At 32.6% G+C, this 16,827-nt stretch overlaps 1 protein-coding gene across 1 annotated transcript in view; it reads left to right on the forward strand.

The window, feature by feature from the left end:
* The window catches only part of LOC149487199 (transmembrane protein 151B-like), a 44,654-nt gene extending 28,571 nt beyond the window's left edge, over nt 1-16,083 (forward strand). The window contains exons 2-8 of the mRNA XM_089697125.1: nt 3,841-3,989; nt 4,272-4,475; nt 6,673-6,757; nt 12,684-12,849; nt 14,584-14,707; nt 14,913-15,033; nt 15,113-16,083. Of these exons, the coding sequence (XP_089553251.1) occupies nt 3,841-3,989; nt 4,272-4,475; nt 6,673-6,757; nt 12,684-12,849; nt 14,584-14,707; nt 14,913-15,033; nt 15,113-16,000 (1,737 nt within the window). The 3' untranslated portion in view covers nt 16,001-16,083. The remainder of the gene's footprint in view (nt 1-3,840; nt 3,990-4,271; nt 4,476-6,672; nt 6,758-12,683; nt 12,850-14,583; nt 14,708-14,912; nt 15,034-15,112) is intronic.
* Nucleotides 16,084-16,827: the final 744 nt, after the last annotated feature.

Consider the following 16,827-nt stretch of genomic DNA (forward strand, 5'->3'; position numbering starts at 1 on the left):
GAAATTCATGTTTAATTTTTGAAACAATATAATATATCCGAGTTATTTTCGTAACAATAGCGATGTAAACATTCTAGCGAGACTGAAATTGCGTGTAATGTTTACGTGCCGAGCTTTAGGGCGCGTTACATGTATATGCTTTAGTACCAACGTATATGGGAAAATAGCTTTTATTGTAATTACCTTCTATGTAATTAACGATTCTGGTCATACTCGCTAATAAAATGAATAAATAAAATCGTCAATTTATTTTTATTTTCTAAGTTGACTGTTCCACGTTCGAAATTTAAATTCTTTCCGATTCGATAATTAATAATCTGTGGTTATTAAAACTACAAAAAAATGGCGCAAAATGTTCACAGGGAAATGTGTTAAAAATATAATTCAACGTGATGGGATCAAAATGAAGAATGAATTATTATTTATAGGTTTTATTCTAACCAAATAATATACTGACAAGGAAATGTAAGGTTCAAGGTACATAATGTTTTATTTCTTTTAGTATCTAACAATTTTCTTAAATGGATATAATTACCTACGGCTACATAGTTATTTAAAGTTATGTGGTAAATTACGTCATACCAATTTCCCATTACAATAATTTAAACTGCTACATTTAGAATTTTCTTTTTAATACATTATTATTGTTAATTTATATAGCCCAATGGACCCAATGGCCGTGCTCACTATTTGATGTTAATTTTAATTAAAACAAAGTGATAAGTTCGTACATTTTGGAGTAACAAATTTAGCTCATGTCGTGCCACTTCTACATACTATTATAAAGACCGACTTAAAATTAATTACCTATATGAATTGAATTGAATAAAAAGCTGTGTTGTGCAATTAACTATTATAGTTCTATCTCTATGTTCCTTATACTTATTCCATTATATTGTTGTTAAAAATAAATGTAAAATATTCGTCGTACATACCTAAATACATGACTTTTAAAAAAGCTTTTTGAAGTGAAACTTCTTTAGGCGCGTTGAGAGTAGAATTTCAACTCGCGTCATGGCAATACCGTCACGTTATGGAGTAAGGCGATTTTGGTCTCTTTGAATTTTGCCAAAGAAGTTTCATTTCTGACACGTGATCTCGACACACATGCCCTTTTTTATTCTTTATAAAATACGAGTTAATATTCACACAACAATTTAATCAATCATTTTTCACGCTAAATATTTTACATTCGTAGTATTCTGAATGTTAACAGCTCTTAGCGTATCTGTTCACTCAAATACCTTTGCCATTTTATGCTCGTACAATTTAAAAACTTATTTTAACTCTCGAAAACATTTTAAATGCAGAGAGGATTTTTAGTTGTAAAATTTTTCAAATTTATTCCTTTCTGCTGAATATAACCATAACTTTAATTCTTCTTGAAAAAGACGTTTTTCAGTGTAGAGGTCTCATAATACCTTTTTTCTATATAGTCAATAAATAGTATCTACAGAGTCAAAGCTTCATACAACTGCGCAAATTGGTTCCTCTACTATAAGCAAATAACAAATGTGTGGTTTAAAGACTCAACATCACTACCTACATAGTATAAAACAAATTCGCTTTCTCTGCCCCTATGTCCCTACGTATGCGTAAACGTTTAAAAATATGCAACGGATTTTGATGCGGCTTTTTTAATAGATATAGTGGTTAAAGAGGGAGGGATATCTGAGACATAAATAAAATAAAACTGACTTGTATAAACAATTTCCCAGGTGTTGTTAAAAATACAATACACATTTACTACGATTGGGATCATGCAATGTTAATTTATTTCAGGTAATACCGAAATGAACCTTTTGTGTGCAGTAATCCGGAAAATCTACAGCTTTTACAATGGCAAGCACTCTCGTGTCTGTTTAATGAGTTTCACTCGGGCTTTCGTTCGGAAATAAGAAAAATATGCTTTAAATTTGCACCAATCATAATTTGTGTTCAATAAAATGTATTTTAAAACTTTATTGTATAATTTTAACGAGTTTTCTCGGTCGAGCGAATTAATTTGTAATACAATACCAATTTTGTTTTCATTATTTGCTATAACTGGTTTTCGCACATTTCATTTACGTTGAGAGCAAATCTAATCTAACTTTCCTAAACTTGGGTTACGAGGTTTCTCTCAATACCATACGCTAGATTTATAGTCGCTTCGTACAGGAAGTACCGAAATACAATGAATAAATGATATCTTGTTTGGAACATCTGTTAAGAAACTTAAATGTGAGTTTAACGGTTCAATTTGTAGTTGTTATTGTATTTTTTAACAAACGATCAAGAAGGCTTTAATGTGTAAATAATAAAAAAAGATGCTCTACTTACTACACACTTGCTAAACATTATAAAACGTTAATACACAACCTTAATCGCTACAAATAAGAGTAGAAGATATTACTTCTAGTAAATAAATGTAATACAACAATTTCATCCCATCGAACGAGGGCGGAAAACGTATTAAACCAATGTAAATAGAGACCTTGTAATAATTGTATTTTTCTGTTGTGTCAACATGTTCATTAAATTGGGCAAACAGTTGTCGGCTGTGTGTCGGTTAAATATTTATTTAGAAACCCTTCATATATTTTGTTCGTTTTGCTAAAGCGGGTTACTCACATACCTGCAGCAGGGGCAATATTGAAATTGCAATTTAATTGGCTCCTTAATTGTGATGTGTATAGGCAAGCAGGGGCAATTTATAGAACAGACGAAATTGCTCCAACCGCCGTGCAACCGATATTGCCCCTGCGGTAGGTAGGTGAGTGGCCGGCTTAATATTTCGTAGCAAGTTGATATTTATGATTGGAAATAAATTCGTCAATCAAAATTGCGTCGGAAGTAGGTCAATGTTATTTTCGTTATTGAATTCGTAATTGAATTAGCTGCTTTGTTAGAGCATTGGAATTGTTATCCAAATCACTTACTCGTTTATTAAATTTTACTTGCGTATTAATAGCAGAATATGAATCGATTAGTGCTACAATGTAAAACCTAATTATAAAACTTGCGATTTAAAAGCTTTTCACAACACCTAAATTATCAATTTGTTTGGTTGGATTTTTTATTAAATCAATGATTACAGGAATATAACGTTGGTCTATGGTTTGTTTTAAAATATACCTACCTATAAGTTACATTCCAAAACATTAGCCTAGTAAATATCTACATAAAAATAGTTACATGTAATTTCCTTAGTATTATCTGTAGATACTATTTTAAAACTAAAAGTCTCCATGTAATCTAACAGTGATTTGTTGAAGCAATTCCTCCGTATAATACTAATGTACCGAGATAAGCATCTTGTTAGGTCATTACATTATTGTCTAACTAGGCTTGGCAAGCTCCACACGCTCTATATACGCTTTTATTTCTCCACATTATCTTATTTACTGATTCTACATATTGAGAAATTGTTGTTTAAAGTAGTTACAAACGTTTTTAAAACTTACAAAGTAAGAAATATTTGGTAAACAGAAACAATATACATTAGAATCTCGATACGAAAAACTGAAGGATGTAGGAAAAATGGGAACTTGAACATTATTAAATAATGAAAAACATTTAAAAAAACCACACATACCTACACGATACATGTATACTGAAAGTAATATACGAAAGAAAATGACCTTTACTACTTCATAAATTATTTATTTTTACAACTTTTACACTTGCTTCATATAATTTAAGACAATACTTTTACCTCTACGTCCCTTCCCTCTCCGTCCCTTCCTACAAAAAATCAACAATATTCATACAAGATTTTCCCTTTCCTATAAATTATTATCTCTTATTACATTCCTGCGAATCTGCGAATCTCATAATACGTATTCGTATCTCCCACAGCGGCCAAGACAACAGAGTCTCGGCGGAGTACTGCGGCGGGAGGGCAATTGGAAGTGCTTCCTCCTGACGCTGATGATTGCCGGCTGCCTCGCGTCCGTCGCCTGGTGCAATACTGCAGAAATCGATAGACAACTTATTGATCTTACTAAGTACGTGAATTTTTTTTAAATTATCATATGTATGATGTTTTTGTAGAGCTTTAATGTATTTTTCTTGCTAATAATAACTTCATGCAATAAAATGTGCCTATAAATGTAAATAATGAGTGTATGAACATCTATGTATTATTTACTTATTGAAATAAAAAGAATCTACTTGATTTTGTAAAAAAATCTTTCTCAAATATCAAATTAGGTTAGTCTGTTTTGAAATTGATTCCAATTATGAGATATATTTTTTGACACAATATTTACAATCACAAAATTCCACAGGTATCCAATAAAGCAGACAATTCGCGAATCACCCTGTGACGTGGGTTACGCATACATCCCCATAGCGTTCGTGCTACTCCTCTATTTAGTATACTTAGTAGAATGCTACCACAGTACCGCTAGAATACAGTTAGCGAGACGCGTGGATGTGGCTGCAGTGTCTGCTAGAGTACACTCTATGAGGACAGCCACTCCGAGGGTCTGGTAAGTTTGGCCTATCTTAATTTACATATTCTATATCACAGAAGTTTATATTATGCTATCAATAATACCTTGATTGAAATCATAGCGATGTCAAGCAATCAATTCACGGACATTTTCTCGTAGCCCAGTCTAAAATCCGCAATAATTTGATTTGAACAAACGAATTAATCATCCAATCTCGACCAGTCGCGATAGAACAATTCAAATAAGTATTTGACCCTTGAATTCAAGCGGTTCAACGTAGTTGTTGAATTCGTGTCTAGTTATAAACTTTGGCACCATTCCAAGCCATACTTCAACTGTTTCGCCTTAACCTTTCAAATGAATGAAAATTTACTGAAATTCCTTCGCCTTTGCTGGGGAATATTAGCTGCGATAAGCATTCAAATTTACATAAGCTCTATGTTTACAAAATTGCGTCGGACGCTTACTTATTCCATAAGTTATTAACATAATTTATTTAAATAAATACTGTAGATAGAGATGTAAATTAGTTAATCTAAACAAAGCTATGAATTGAAAATAGTTGATTTAAAAACCAATATTTATTCAAACTTCAATCCATACTAATATTATAAATGCGAAAGTAACTCTGTCTGTCTGTCTGTTACTCAATCACGCCTAAACTACTGAACCAATTTGCTTGAAATTTGGTATGGAGATATTTTGATACCCGAGAAAGGACATAGGCTACTTTTTATTACGAAATATGTACCACGGGCGAAGCCGGGGCGGACCGCTAGTTCAGAATAAAACTTTCGCAACTATTCTGGGAAATTGAACGTCAGTGTAAAGTTATAAACCGCGTGTCAAACTTAATACTGTAATACGAATAAAATAAGCTGCGCGTGGGAATTCCATGGCATTTCGGAATGTTGGTACAAAACGTATTTCATATGAGTTTAATAACAAATACTAGGAAAATCTTATGTATCCATTTAGTTACAAAATAAGATACCAGCAAAATTACGCAGCCTACAAGTTAATTCGGAGCGAAACAATAGCTTCTGCTTTATTAGTTTAAAACTCGGAGTCGCAGTTCGCTGAACCATTAAATTAGCCAGCCTTTTACGTGTAGGGTGCTTGACTACGGCTAATGAAACTACCTAGTTGGGCCTGGACAAGCACGCCTCTTAAGTTTTGCCCTTTCAGGAAACATTTAATTGAACGAAATGAAATAAAAATCGGAAAATTAACAGCGTTTTGCACTCGTAACTTTTTAGTTCTTGCCGCTAAATTGATTCCGCTCGTAAAAATAAATATAACTTTGGGTATTGCAATTTAATATTTTGCTGTTAAAATAAACCTATTCCTATTTTTTTATTTAAATTAAAACTGCTTTAAAATAAAGCGTTTAAACGCACTGAATATACATGTGGAGAACAATTGAATGAAAACACTGAATGCTAAGTAAAGATAAATTCAAAGGTTGTTTTAAATTATAAATAAATAAATAAATATTATAGGACATTATTACACAAATCGACCTAGTCCCACAGTAAGCACAATTAAGGCTTGTGTTGTGGATACTAGGCGACGATAAATATAATATTATAAATACATATATAGATAATAACACCCAGACCCAAGAACAAATAATTGAGTTCATCACACAAATATTTGCCCTGACCGGGGATCGAACCCGGGACCGTCGGCTCAGTAGGCAGTTACTTTACCACTGCGCCAACCGCGTCGTCATTAAAAATGAATTTAATAATAAAAGCGGCGTCGTGTTGAGCAGAAGCAAATTATTATAAAGCTCTTAATGTAAGCGGATTTAATTTCAGAGGCACTACTTTGTACTTTGAATTGTTTGAACCTCTGCTAATTTACAACAATTTATTGTGGTACTTATATTAAGAGCAAATATCTATTTATGAAAACAACTCTATTCCGCCTTCATAATATAAGATTGTATGAATAAAATTACGAATCAAATATCCACTATAACATAGCGGCGCTCTTATCAAAATCCTATATTGCAGAAATGGTGTTAATCACCATGTTCTAATTATTACGATTATATTATATTTTATTGCTCAATGCCTGGTTTTTCTAACATGAAAGTTTATAATCTACTCTCAATTGAACTATTTCTTAAAACCAGAATATTTATCATGATCATTATCACTAAAATTTAATTTTTAATTTATTTCAAAACTATATTAACTCGTAACATAAACATTGTCTTTAACAGGTGGAAAGCAATTTGTTACCACTACGTGCGACGGAAGAGACAAGTCACTAGATATAGGAATGGCGATGCGTATACCACAACTCAGGTAAGATATTTTATACCTAATATTGATTAAATATGAAATATTACTCTGTTATCATCATCATCATCATCATCAATACATATAATAAAATTCTAGAAAAGTGGTGTCTGTACAATGAAAATATGTAAAAAAAATTAGCAGGGGTTATTACTAAATCGATCCCAAACCCAAAACTGTTGTTAAAAAAATTTTTGTCTGTTTGTCTGTTTGTCTGTTTGTCTGTATGTTTGAACACGCTAATCTCAGAAACGGCTTATCCGATTTAGATGCGGTTTTCACTAATATATTGTGGTATTCTTCATTTAACATTTAGTGTTTATTTCATGTCAATCGGTTCATAAATAAAAAAGTTATGACCATTTAAGTAATCACAGCGAACATTTGCTAAGGCATTCTATACATGAATTACTTTATTACGTAAATTATACGCTAAAGTTATTCCTTGACATGTCCAGATGATCATATCGAAAGTCACCAAGCGTGGGGGGGGGGGGTGGTTATGCTGAGGGGGTAGTAGGGGGGTCAAAGGACCTTTATTTAGATTTTTGCTCATAAGTCTAAAACCTGCACAAATAGCATTATGGTTACTTCTAGGTAAATTTTCTATGTACATATAAAAGGTCTTTGAAATTATGTCGTAGGTATTATATTTTTAACCCCCGACGCAAAAAGAGGGGTGTTATGTCCGCTATGTGTGTATTGCGTGTCTGTCTGTGCCACCGTAGCTCGCTAACGGGTAATACGAATTAGATGCGTTTTTTTGTTACATTAGTTGTTTATTATATTACTAGCAGTCCGCCCCGGCTTCGCCCGTGGTACATATTTACGTTTTCTCTACATAAGAACCATCCTCGTACTTCAAGGAATATAATAGAAAAGAATTATCGAAATCGGTTCAGCCGTTCACACGTGATGCCGTGACAACGCGAAACGGGTGCGGACCCGCCGCCTTTTTATAGCTCCCGCCGCGAAGCGCGTCGAACGCGGCAACTGATACACAAAAATAATCCTTATGGCATGATTCTGTAATTCACGCGCGATGACTTAAAGCGTATTTCATGTATAACTTTGGTGTTTCTACACCGATTTACATGATTCTTTTACTATAACCTGCCCAGGAGTATGAAGAATAATTGTGCCAAATTTCGTTAAAATCCGTCGTGTAGTTTTTGTTTCTATAACGAATATACAGACAGACAGACAGACAGACAGACAGACAGACAAAAATTTTACTGATTGCATTTTTGGCATCAGTAGCGATCCCTTATCACCCCTTCATAGTTTTTTTTTAAATATATTTCATGTACAGAATTGGCCTCTCTACAGATTTATTATAATTATTATATTATATAGGGGTAAGTGGGAATGAAAAAAACGAATATTAGTTGTTAATGTAGGTTATACCCAAGTGATATATCAAATGAAAATAGACGACATGTCAGAAACAATTAGTCAAATTTTATCAAAATCGGTTCATCCATTTATTTGATATAGGGGTAAAAGTAGGAATAAATAAATGAATTTTATCAAATATACTCAAGTGATGTATCTAATGAAAGACATTACGTGTAAAGTACAATAAAACATATTTATCAAAATTGGTTCATCCATTTATTGGATAAAAGTGGCAATAAAAGTTGTTAAATATACCTAAGTGGCATATCAAATGAAAGGGCATGACCTGACGTGAGAAGTATAATGAGGCATAGGTATTTAATCAAAATCGGTTCATCCATTTATTATATAGAGGGGTAAAAGTGGGAATGAAAAAAACGAATGTTGTCTGTTATACCCAAGTGATATATCAAATGAAAAAAGACGACCTGTCAGAAACAACAAGTCAAATTATATCAAAATCGGTTCATCCATTTATTTGATATAGGGGTTAAAGTGGGAATAAATAAATAAATTTTATCAAATATACTCAAGTGACGTATCTAATGAAAGACATGACGTGTACGGTACAATAAGACATAATATTTTATCAAAATTGGTTCATCCATTTATTGGATATAATATGTAGGTATAAAAGTGGGAATAAAAGTTGTCGAATATACCCAAGTGGCATATCAAATGAAAGGGCATGACCTGACGTGAGAAGTATAATGAGGCATAGGTATTTAATCAAAATCGGTTCATCCATTTATTATATAGAGGGGTAAAAGTGGGAATGAAAAAAACGAATGTTGTCTGTTATACCCAAGTGATATATCAAATGAAAAAAGACGACCTGTCAGAAACAACAAGTCAAATTATATCAAAATCGGTTCATCCATTTATTTGATATAGGGGTTAAAGTGGGAATAAATAAATAAATTTTATCAAATATACTCAAGTGACTTATCTAATGAAAGACATGACGTGTAAAGTACAATAAGACATATTTTATCAAAATTGGTTCATCCATTTATTGGATATAGGTATAAAAGTGGGAATAAAAGTTGTCAAATAATATACCCAAGTGGCATATCAAATGAAAGGGCATGACCTGACGTGAGAAGTATGATGAGGCATATTTAATCAAAATCGGTTCATCCATTTATTGATTTATAGCGGTAAAAGTGGGAATGAATAATCGAATGTGGTCAAATAATATAATCAAGCGGCATATCAAATGACGTGTGAATCACAATTAGTCATGTTTTATCAAAATTGGTTAATCTGTTTATTACATATAGGGCACCTTAGGGGTGATAGTGGGGATAAATAATCCAAATGGAGTACCAAACGAAAGGATATGACATGTACATAATATATAGGTATGATTAGATATGGTTTAGATCAAAATCGGTTCTGCCATTTACTAGGGGTGAAAGGGAAAAGTTGAAAGTCTGTGAAAGTAGAAGGAATATGGGAGCGGGAGAATAACCACATCCTGGAAATTTTGAACTCTTCTGTACCTAAGTTTTATAGCTCAGTTTAGTATTAAATTTTACTAACAGTTCTTTTGTGTTATTATTTATTTTATTTCTTAACTTTATAATAATGTGTAAGTACCTACTTATAATTATTTAGTTGTATATGATAGTACGTGTTTCAAGACGTGTTTACTCAATAATTGTGTGTTAAGTAGTAACTACTATGCAGTCACTATTCCACGCGGACGAAGTCGCGGGCACAGCTAGTCTGCAATATATGTGCAATAGAAAACTTGATAAATTATAGAAATGTAAAATATTAGAATATCGTTACAATGTATACGAAGACAGAAATAATAACGTAGGTATATTTTTTACAAAAGAAATAGACAAAATATTCATATCCTAATTTTATTTAGAGTTAAAATACTAATCTCGTCCATCAATAATTTAATAAATTACCTGATTTCTCTATATTTTCATACATCAAATAGTATTGCCGAAGTACAAGCGTTAGTTACTTCCAACCCCTTTTGAAATGCTAATCTTTCACCCCACATCGGGTTTGGAATACCTTACGGAGAAAAGAATTTGATCCTCATTTTTGTACGGTTACAGGGAAATTTCATTAGTCATGCTTAGCTACACTATTTATACAGCTTTACCTGCACAAGTGTCGTAAAACACTTAAATAAATTTCGCCATTAATATGATAATTTTAAAAATACAACCGTCATTCAAATACAAACGCAAAAATCAAGAATAATGAAATGGTATAATTGAGGTAACGAATAAAAAGTACGATCACGTAACAGAAAGGGTTAGAAAAACGAAAAATATGGTAGCTTTACGCGATAAAAATATAAATGAAAAGATAAATGGTTCCGTATTCCAGATTATTTGAACACAATAATGTTTTTAGGATACAACGAAAACTGGAACGTGTGAACCGTTATTTGAATAAACGGGTAAATGTCACTAACAATGTTATTGAAATATGTTTCCCAATTTAGTTTCGAAGCAAAGTGTGAAATATGGTGTGAACTATGAATATATTATTAATTAATGTATATAACTAGCGTATTGAAAACTGTACCTTCTCCTTGTGAAATTGGAATTGAAAAGTTTCTTGTTAATGCTCTTCTTGCTTAATACACGATGAAAAAGTTTTTATAACTTTTCTAAAATGAATTGTGTATTTCGTAGCAACGTAGACTTATATTCAATGAAAAATGCTATTTAAAGGTTAAAAAACATATAAAAAAAAATACGATATGATAATATAATTTAAAATTTTATTAACATTCTTTTGATAAAGAGGGGAAAAGAAAATCGAATTGAAGACACCTTAAAGTTGTCTGCCTTTGTACCAGCGATTCGAATTTCCAGCTATATTTAACGAATATCTATAGCTGGTTGTTATTAACAAAAACATAAATAGCACTTAGCAAACCTACATCACATTATATATATTCTGTTCTAGGCCATCGTTCAGAACTAATATTTTACAAAACGGTAACCGACTGTAAGTCAGCTGTACCACGGCTCATGCATATTAATGTGCTGTTCCAACCATATACGTTAGTTCTACCTGTACGCAATATTTAGTGTGTGATTTATTATCACTAGATTCAGCAAATTGCAGCGATGCGATGTTTCATCAGCATTTTATATGAATTTACCTATTCTAAAGATTCCTGCATAGCAAATATTATTTACCATAGAAAGTTTTTAAAGGTTTGAATTTAGTACCTTTTATGTAAAAATGTTTCGTCGTTTATATATAAATATTGTAGGTAATAAATAAGGAATAATATTTATATGCTACTATTTATCATGGTGGTGCTACGCTAGCAAATACCAGGTTTAGTGACATATATTACAAACTTATAATTTGTTGAGAAATTGATCTTTAACAATTGAATTATTTATTGGATACGCATTTTAATAAAATGTAATAACGTAGCAAAACCTTGTTAAAGTTTGGAAAAATATTCACTCTGCTATCAGAATCGATGATAAATATTTTTTCAAGTACATATTGCAGTATTTAACACGTTTGACTTTGAATAAACTTCTCGTAGGTGCATCGCCCCGTAGAGGTAGAAGATAAAATGAAATATTTGCATCTGAATACAAAGAATTAAAGTCAATGTTCGATGAAAATGCACAAAATCATAAGAATCGAATTGAAAAAAAATATTTTTTATTTAGGTTTAGCGTTCGTTTAAAAATTTCTTGGATCAGCCGGTCGTTGAACTGTCTTTGTCACTTTAATTTAGAAATTGCTGAAGCATCAAAGGTTGTTAACTACAAGGCAGCATTGTAAGGGAGAGCATTTCATTCATTATCTTATCGCTATGAACCTATTATCAGGCTCCTTTTCAACGAAACATAGAATGAAAATTTCAGCATATCAATCTATTTGAACTCATTGCATTATTGATCACAGGTTTTTTAAGATGGTTGAAACAATATAAAGCAACAAACTGATTAGATACGGGTTAAAATAATGCCAGTTTAGTTCACTCATTATTGTGCCTAACTGGCCTTTGTTTGATGTTACTTAGCCTTAGAGCCACCACAGCTCAAAATTAATACATTAACAGATTACAAAAAAATGCACAAAATGCTTTCACGCTGGGCTATTTGCATTACCCTTTCCACTACAGATACATGTCCATACAACATTAACATGTTTCGGTGACAAGTGATCGAAGTCCGTGTTCCTCTATATTGTGTGATGTATGAGTCAGGTGCATACAGTATCAGTCCATTCTCTGTTTTGTATTGAATACATTAGTTTCTAATGTAGGAACAATTACCATTCATTAACTTTGGTAAGGATGCGATCATGTCGGAGAATAAAATTTTTAGCGAAAGTTATTTTTCCAAAAATATTCATAATAAATTTTCATATAGGTAAATTAATTAGATTTTCTATGGTTTTCCTACAAAAACGTTATTCAATTTGCTATAACATCGAGGTAGGTACGATTTGTCGAGTGTCACATGTTTATACATTATACATTTAGTACATTTTCTTACATCTCTTTATTTTATTCAAACAGGTATATTACGAAAGAGTGAACACCCACAGCGCGAGTACATCTTTTGCCCATGCTTGCTGTGGGCAAAAAGACGCATCAAGAAACCTGGTGCTTGATACAAGTACACCCATCACTAAAGTGAGGTTTAGCAAGGGCTTTGCGTTTGCTAATATTGAAGCAGCTAGCGGTAAGCATAACATAATTTAATCAAAATTTATTATAATGCTTCAAGTCTTCTTTTTATAAAGTGGTAATTCATACTTCCTATGGAATTGTTTCTGCTAAAGTCAAGTTGTTAGATGTGCAGATATTTGGGATTATCTTTATACTCAGAGTCTTTCCTTGCATATTTTATAGTCTCTAGTCTACATATTGTGATACGAAAATCGCTGCTTTCGTACAATGTTGCATCACGATACGTGCAGCGGAATACAAATGAGAGTAGTTACGGTCGTTACACGGTGAAGATCGAAACTCCAGCATCAGGCGGTCGTAGTATTTGCAGACATAAGGATTATGAGAAATAAGTAAGCTCTGTTGTAATAATAATGTTGGTATAACGCGATACGTGAAGAGAAACAATGAATTTATATTCTGTTTTCCAAAATCAAAGCTTTCGAAACACAAAAAGCAACTACATTTTCACCAAACGTACAATATATTTCCTCACTCATATCAAACGTGTTAAAACCTCTGCAATAAAAACAAATACGCAAAATAAAAAGAGCAATAAAATAGGTGATATTTCACTTTTGTTACCATGCCAATAAAAGCTTTGTTGCCGAATGTCGATGCATATCGCGGAACGTTCTAGATGGCACGATATTAAAATATCAGTTCAAGCGATGTTATATAATAGTGATATAGAAAAACGATACTAAGCGTGTAAGATCTGACTCAGTGTGGCGTCTCTATAGCATTCATTACATATTATGACACTCATAAGAACGCTTCGATAAGGAGAACCTTTTTAGGATCGATGTCTTATTTGTTCGTCCGTATGCCCATCAACAAGCCACTTTCTGAAGTATCAATACCAAGTAATAATAGGTAGGATTAGGATGTTACGCAAAGTACTAAAATAACCGGTTTGTCAAATGATTTCTTTCTAATTATTTATTAAATCAACAAACTCAAATGCAAAGTAAAAAATACGAGAAAAAAGAATTCACAGCGCAATTATAGAAACGGATCTTACATGCAAATGGCGTCTATTGCATTACCTATAGTTTTAATAATTAGAGCTGGCGCATCTAATAAATAGCCACGGAGCAGAATTACGTAGCGCAGATGGAGTTTGCAAACTGAATTACGCGAAGTAGACGGTAAAACATGCACACTACAGATTATAGTGAACTCGAGGCAAATTGAAACCAATTTAATTGATGTGGTAGCTTTTGTGACGAGAATATTGGCTTACGTGTGCGCTTTCAGTCGGAAGGATAATATTGTTAGACCCGGGAAAAATGCATTTAACGCTGTAATCAAATATCGATCACAATTATTTACTAGACACACAATAAGGCACAAAGATCGTCTTGGTTTGGAATGTGTTCTTGTTTATAATAATTAAGTCAATTAATCGCATAAGTTAGCATCCCAAAAATAATATCTTATTTCTTTTTATTAGTTATTAAAGTTAAAACAGGATGTAAAAAATATGATCACCCATTTATATTCAAATATTGGATTAGAAATGTCTGGAAAAATTACATTAAAAAGTTGAATTTAATCTGTTTCGAGCGAGCCATATTCATTCCGTTTTATCTCCTTTGGGAATGAAGAAATTCAAAGAGTACTCGGGGCTGTTATTTATAGCTCTTTTAGCGGAACTGAAATTTCGATTACAACAAAGAAGTTTTAAATTAATTTTATTTAAAAGCATAACCCAAGTTTGCGCTCATTAATAATTATTTTACAGAATTTGAAGATCAAAGATCAAGGTTCTTCGCGGAGCATGAAAGATTTGATGATTTCATGGAAATGCGTGAAGGGTTGGATCTAATTGGCGTCAGCTCGTTTAAAGAGTACATGGTCGCCTATAGGTATGGTATACATTTTATCAGATATTGTGTATCAGATATAATAATTTATTATGTTAATATTTGAACGCTTAACCTACAAACATTTCAGTTTGTATTGGACGTTTAATTAAAACTTAGGAGTAAGCTTTTTGACCGGATGATTGTTTTTGTTATATTTTGGATAACATTATTTTTCTCCCTATTTTTTAATATCTGGTTATTTTAGGGATACCGACCGATGTCCTTGGTATTCTTCACAGCTTCTATTCTGGACGTTGTCTTGCCTTCTTCTATCTTGGCCTCTTAGAATTGTTATAGAATGTAATACAGCATACGTACATTATACGGTAAGTTTAAAGTCGTTATCAATGATAATATTTACATATTTTTTTTCATTTATTATACTTATTAAATTTATTGTTACAGATTACGAAAATATTTGGTACAAACTACGAATTAGATCCAAGTCGACAGTTAGACTTGGATACACATTTATCTGACACACTTCCACCCGTCCCAAACACAAATTACTCTTGGGCGTTAGCAGATGAACAAAGTGCTGTTCTATGTTCAGCTCCGAGATCACCTCGAACTCTCCCACTTTCCCACGCTTCTACAGTTGATAGTTTAGAATTATTCGCCGCTATTCGAGGTAACTGTGCCATTGTACCTTCATATTCAGAAGCCATGCGAATTGACGCGGCTGTACGAGAAGAACCCGCTGAAAGTTCTAACTCTGGTGTCGTAATTGATATGGAATCAGACAGACCCACTAGGCCAGCAATCAAAGCTGCCTCGTTTGATGAACCGCCCAGAAGACCAAAGGTAACAATATCAGGGACTCATTCTAGTAATAACATAGCCGGTAGTTCTAGGTCGAATGAAGCGAAGCAACTGAATAGAAGATCCTGGGCAGGAGTGTTAACTACAGGTCGTAGTGCTAGACAGATTTTAGAAGACTTAACAAATAACGTCAATTATGAACAAATTCCAGAACCTCAGGTACAAAATAGGGAGGGCGCTATTTATTTTTCAAGAGAACTGTCTCCTATTTCGTCTAGAGATCCATTTGGTGGTCGAGCTCAAACTACTCCTACGGATGAGCCTCCTACATATGAAGAGGCTTTGAAATTACCAGCACTAAGAAAGTTAACTAGGTCTATAACTGGGACAGATTTCGGTGGCCCTAGACGAGCGTTTTTGAGAGATGTTCTTTCAAATAGAAGGTCCTGTTTAGAGGGTGTTGGTGTTTTAGCTGGAGCCAAAGCTGTTAGGGTTCCCTGCGATGAATCCGGCGAAGAAACACACCTATAGTGCTTCGTATAATTATGCTATTTTAATGGTGCAATACTAGTTATAAACTAGGCTGTAAAATGACTGAGTGACGTTATTAATATTGTATTTATTTAACACTTTAATATTATATTAATATTGTATTATGTATTTTCGGCAATACCATTTAAAAAGAGCTTACAGTTTATTCTTTGTTTGATAACACGACGTCATTTCATTCCCATCAGTAAATAATATTAACTTGTTCTCAAATAATGAATAAGTTTATTAATTAAACGAAACCGTTCACCAGTAAAATTTCTGTATAATAACTGTGTCTCATGCAGATATTGTTTATCAAATTAATTTTGTGAAACATGCGGTCCTTATTAAAACTTTCCGCCTTTGGAAGCTGAAGTACATTTGTTAGGTCGATGATAAATGGTATTCGTTTTGGTTATTTATTTAAAAACGACCCACGTATATGCTAATTGTTGAATAATGTAAATATTCCATAATTATAAAGCTTACTGCTTAAGAAAAAGGTAATTTTTAAGGTGAAAGACATTCATAAGACTTGGTACGTTTCATTTATGTGAAGAACAGGATTTGATAAATGCCTTTATATTCCGAATATCGTCAATTATGTATTATGCGACATGTTTACACTCCTTTTGGAGTTTTTTCTGCAGTACTATGTTATATTATTCCAACGGATTAAATTGTTAATAATAAAATTTTATAAATACCAAAGCATCGGTCAAAGTTATGATAATTACTAAGGCAGTGCCTTCTATCGTAAGATAAAATGAAGTTTATTTAATTCGGGTCCTTGTGGTTTCTTTGCAGTTTGATTCATTTAAGAAAGT

The sequence above is a fragment of the Colias philodice genome, chromosome 7, assembly GCF_061535455.1.
Source record: "Colias philodice isolate Cphi_HAF_F1 chromosome 7, ilColPhil1 Martin Lab GWU primary, whole genome shotgun sequence".
In the NCBI taxonomy this organism is placed as follows: domain Eukaryota; kingdom Metazoa; phylum Arthropoda; class Insecta; order Lepidoptera; family Pieridae; genus Colias; species Colias philodice.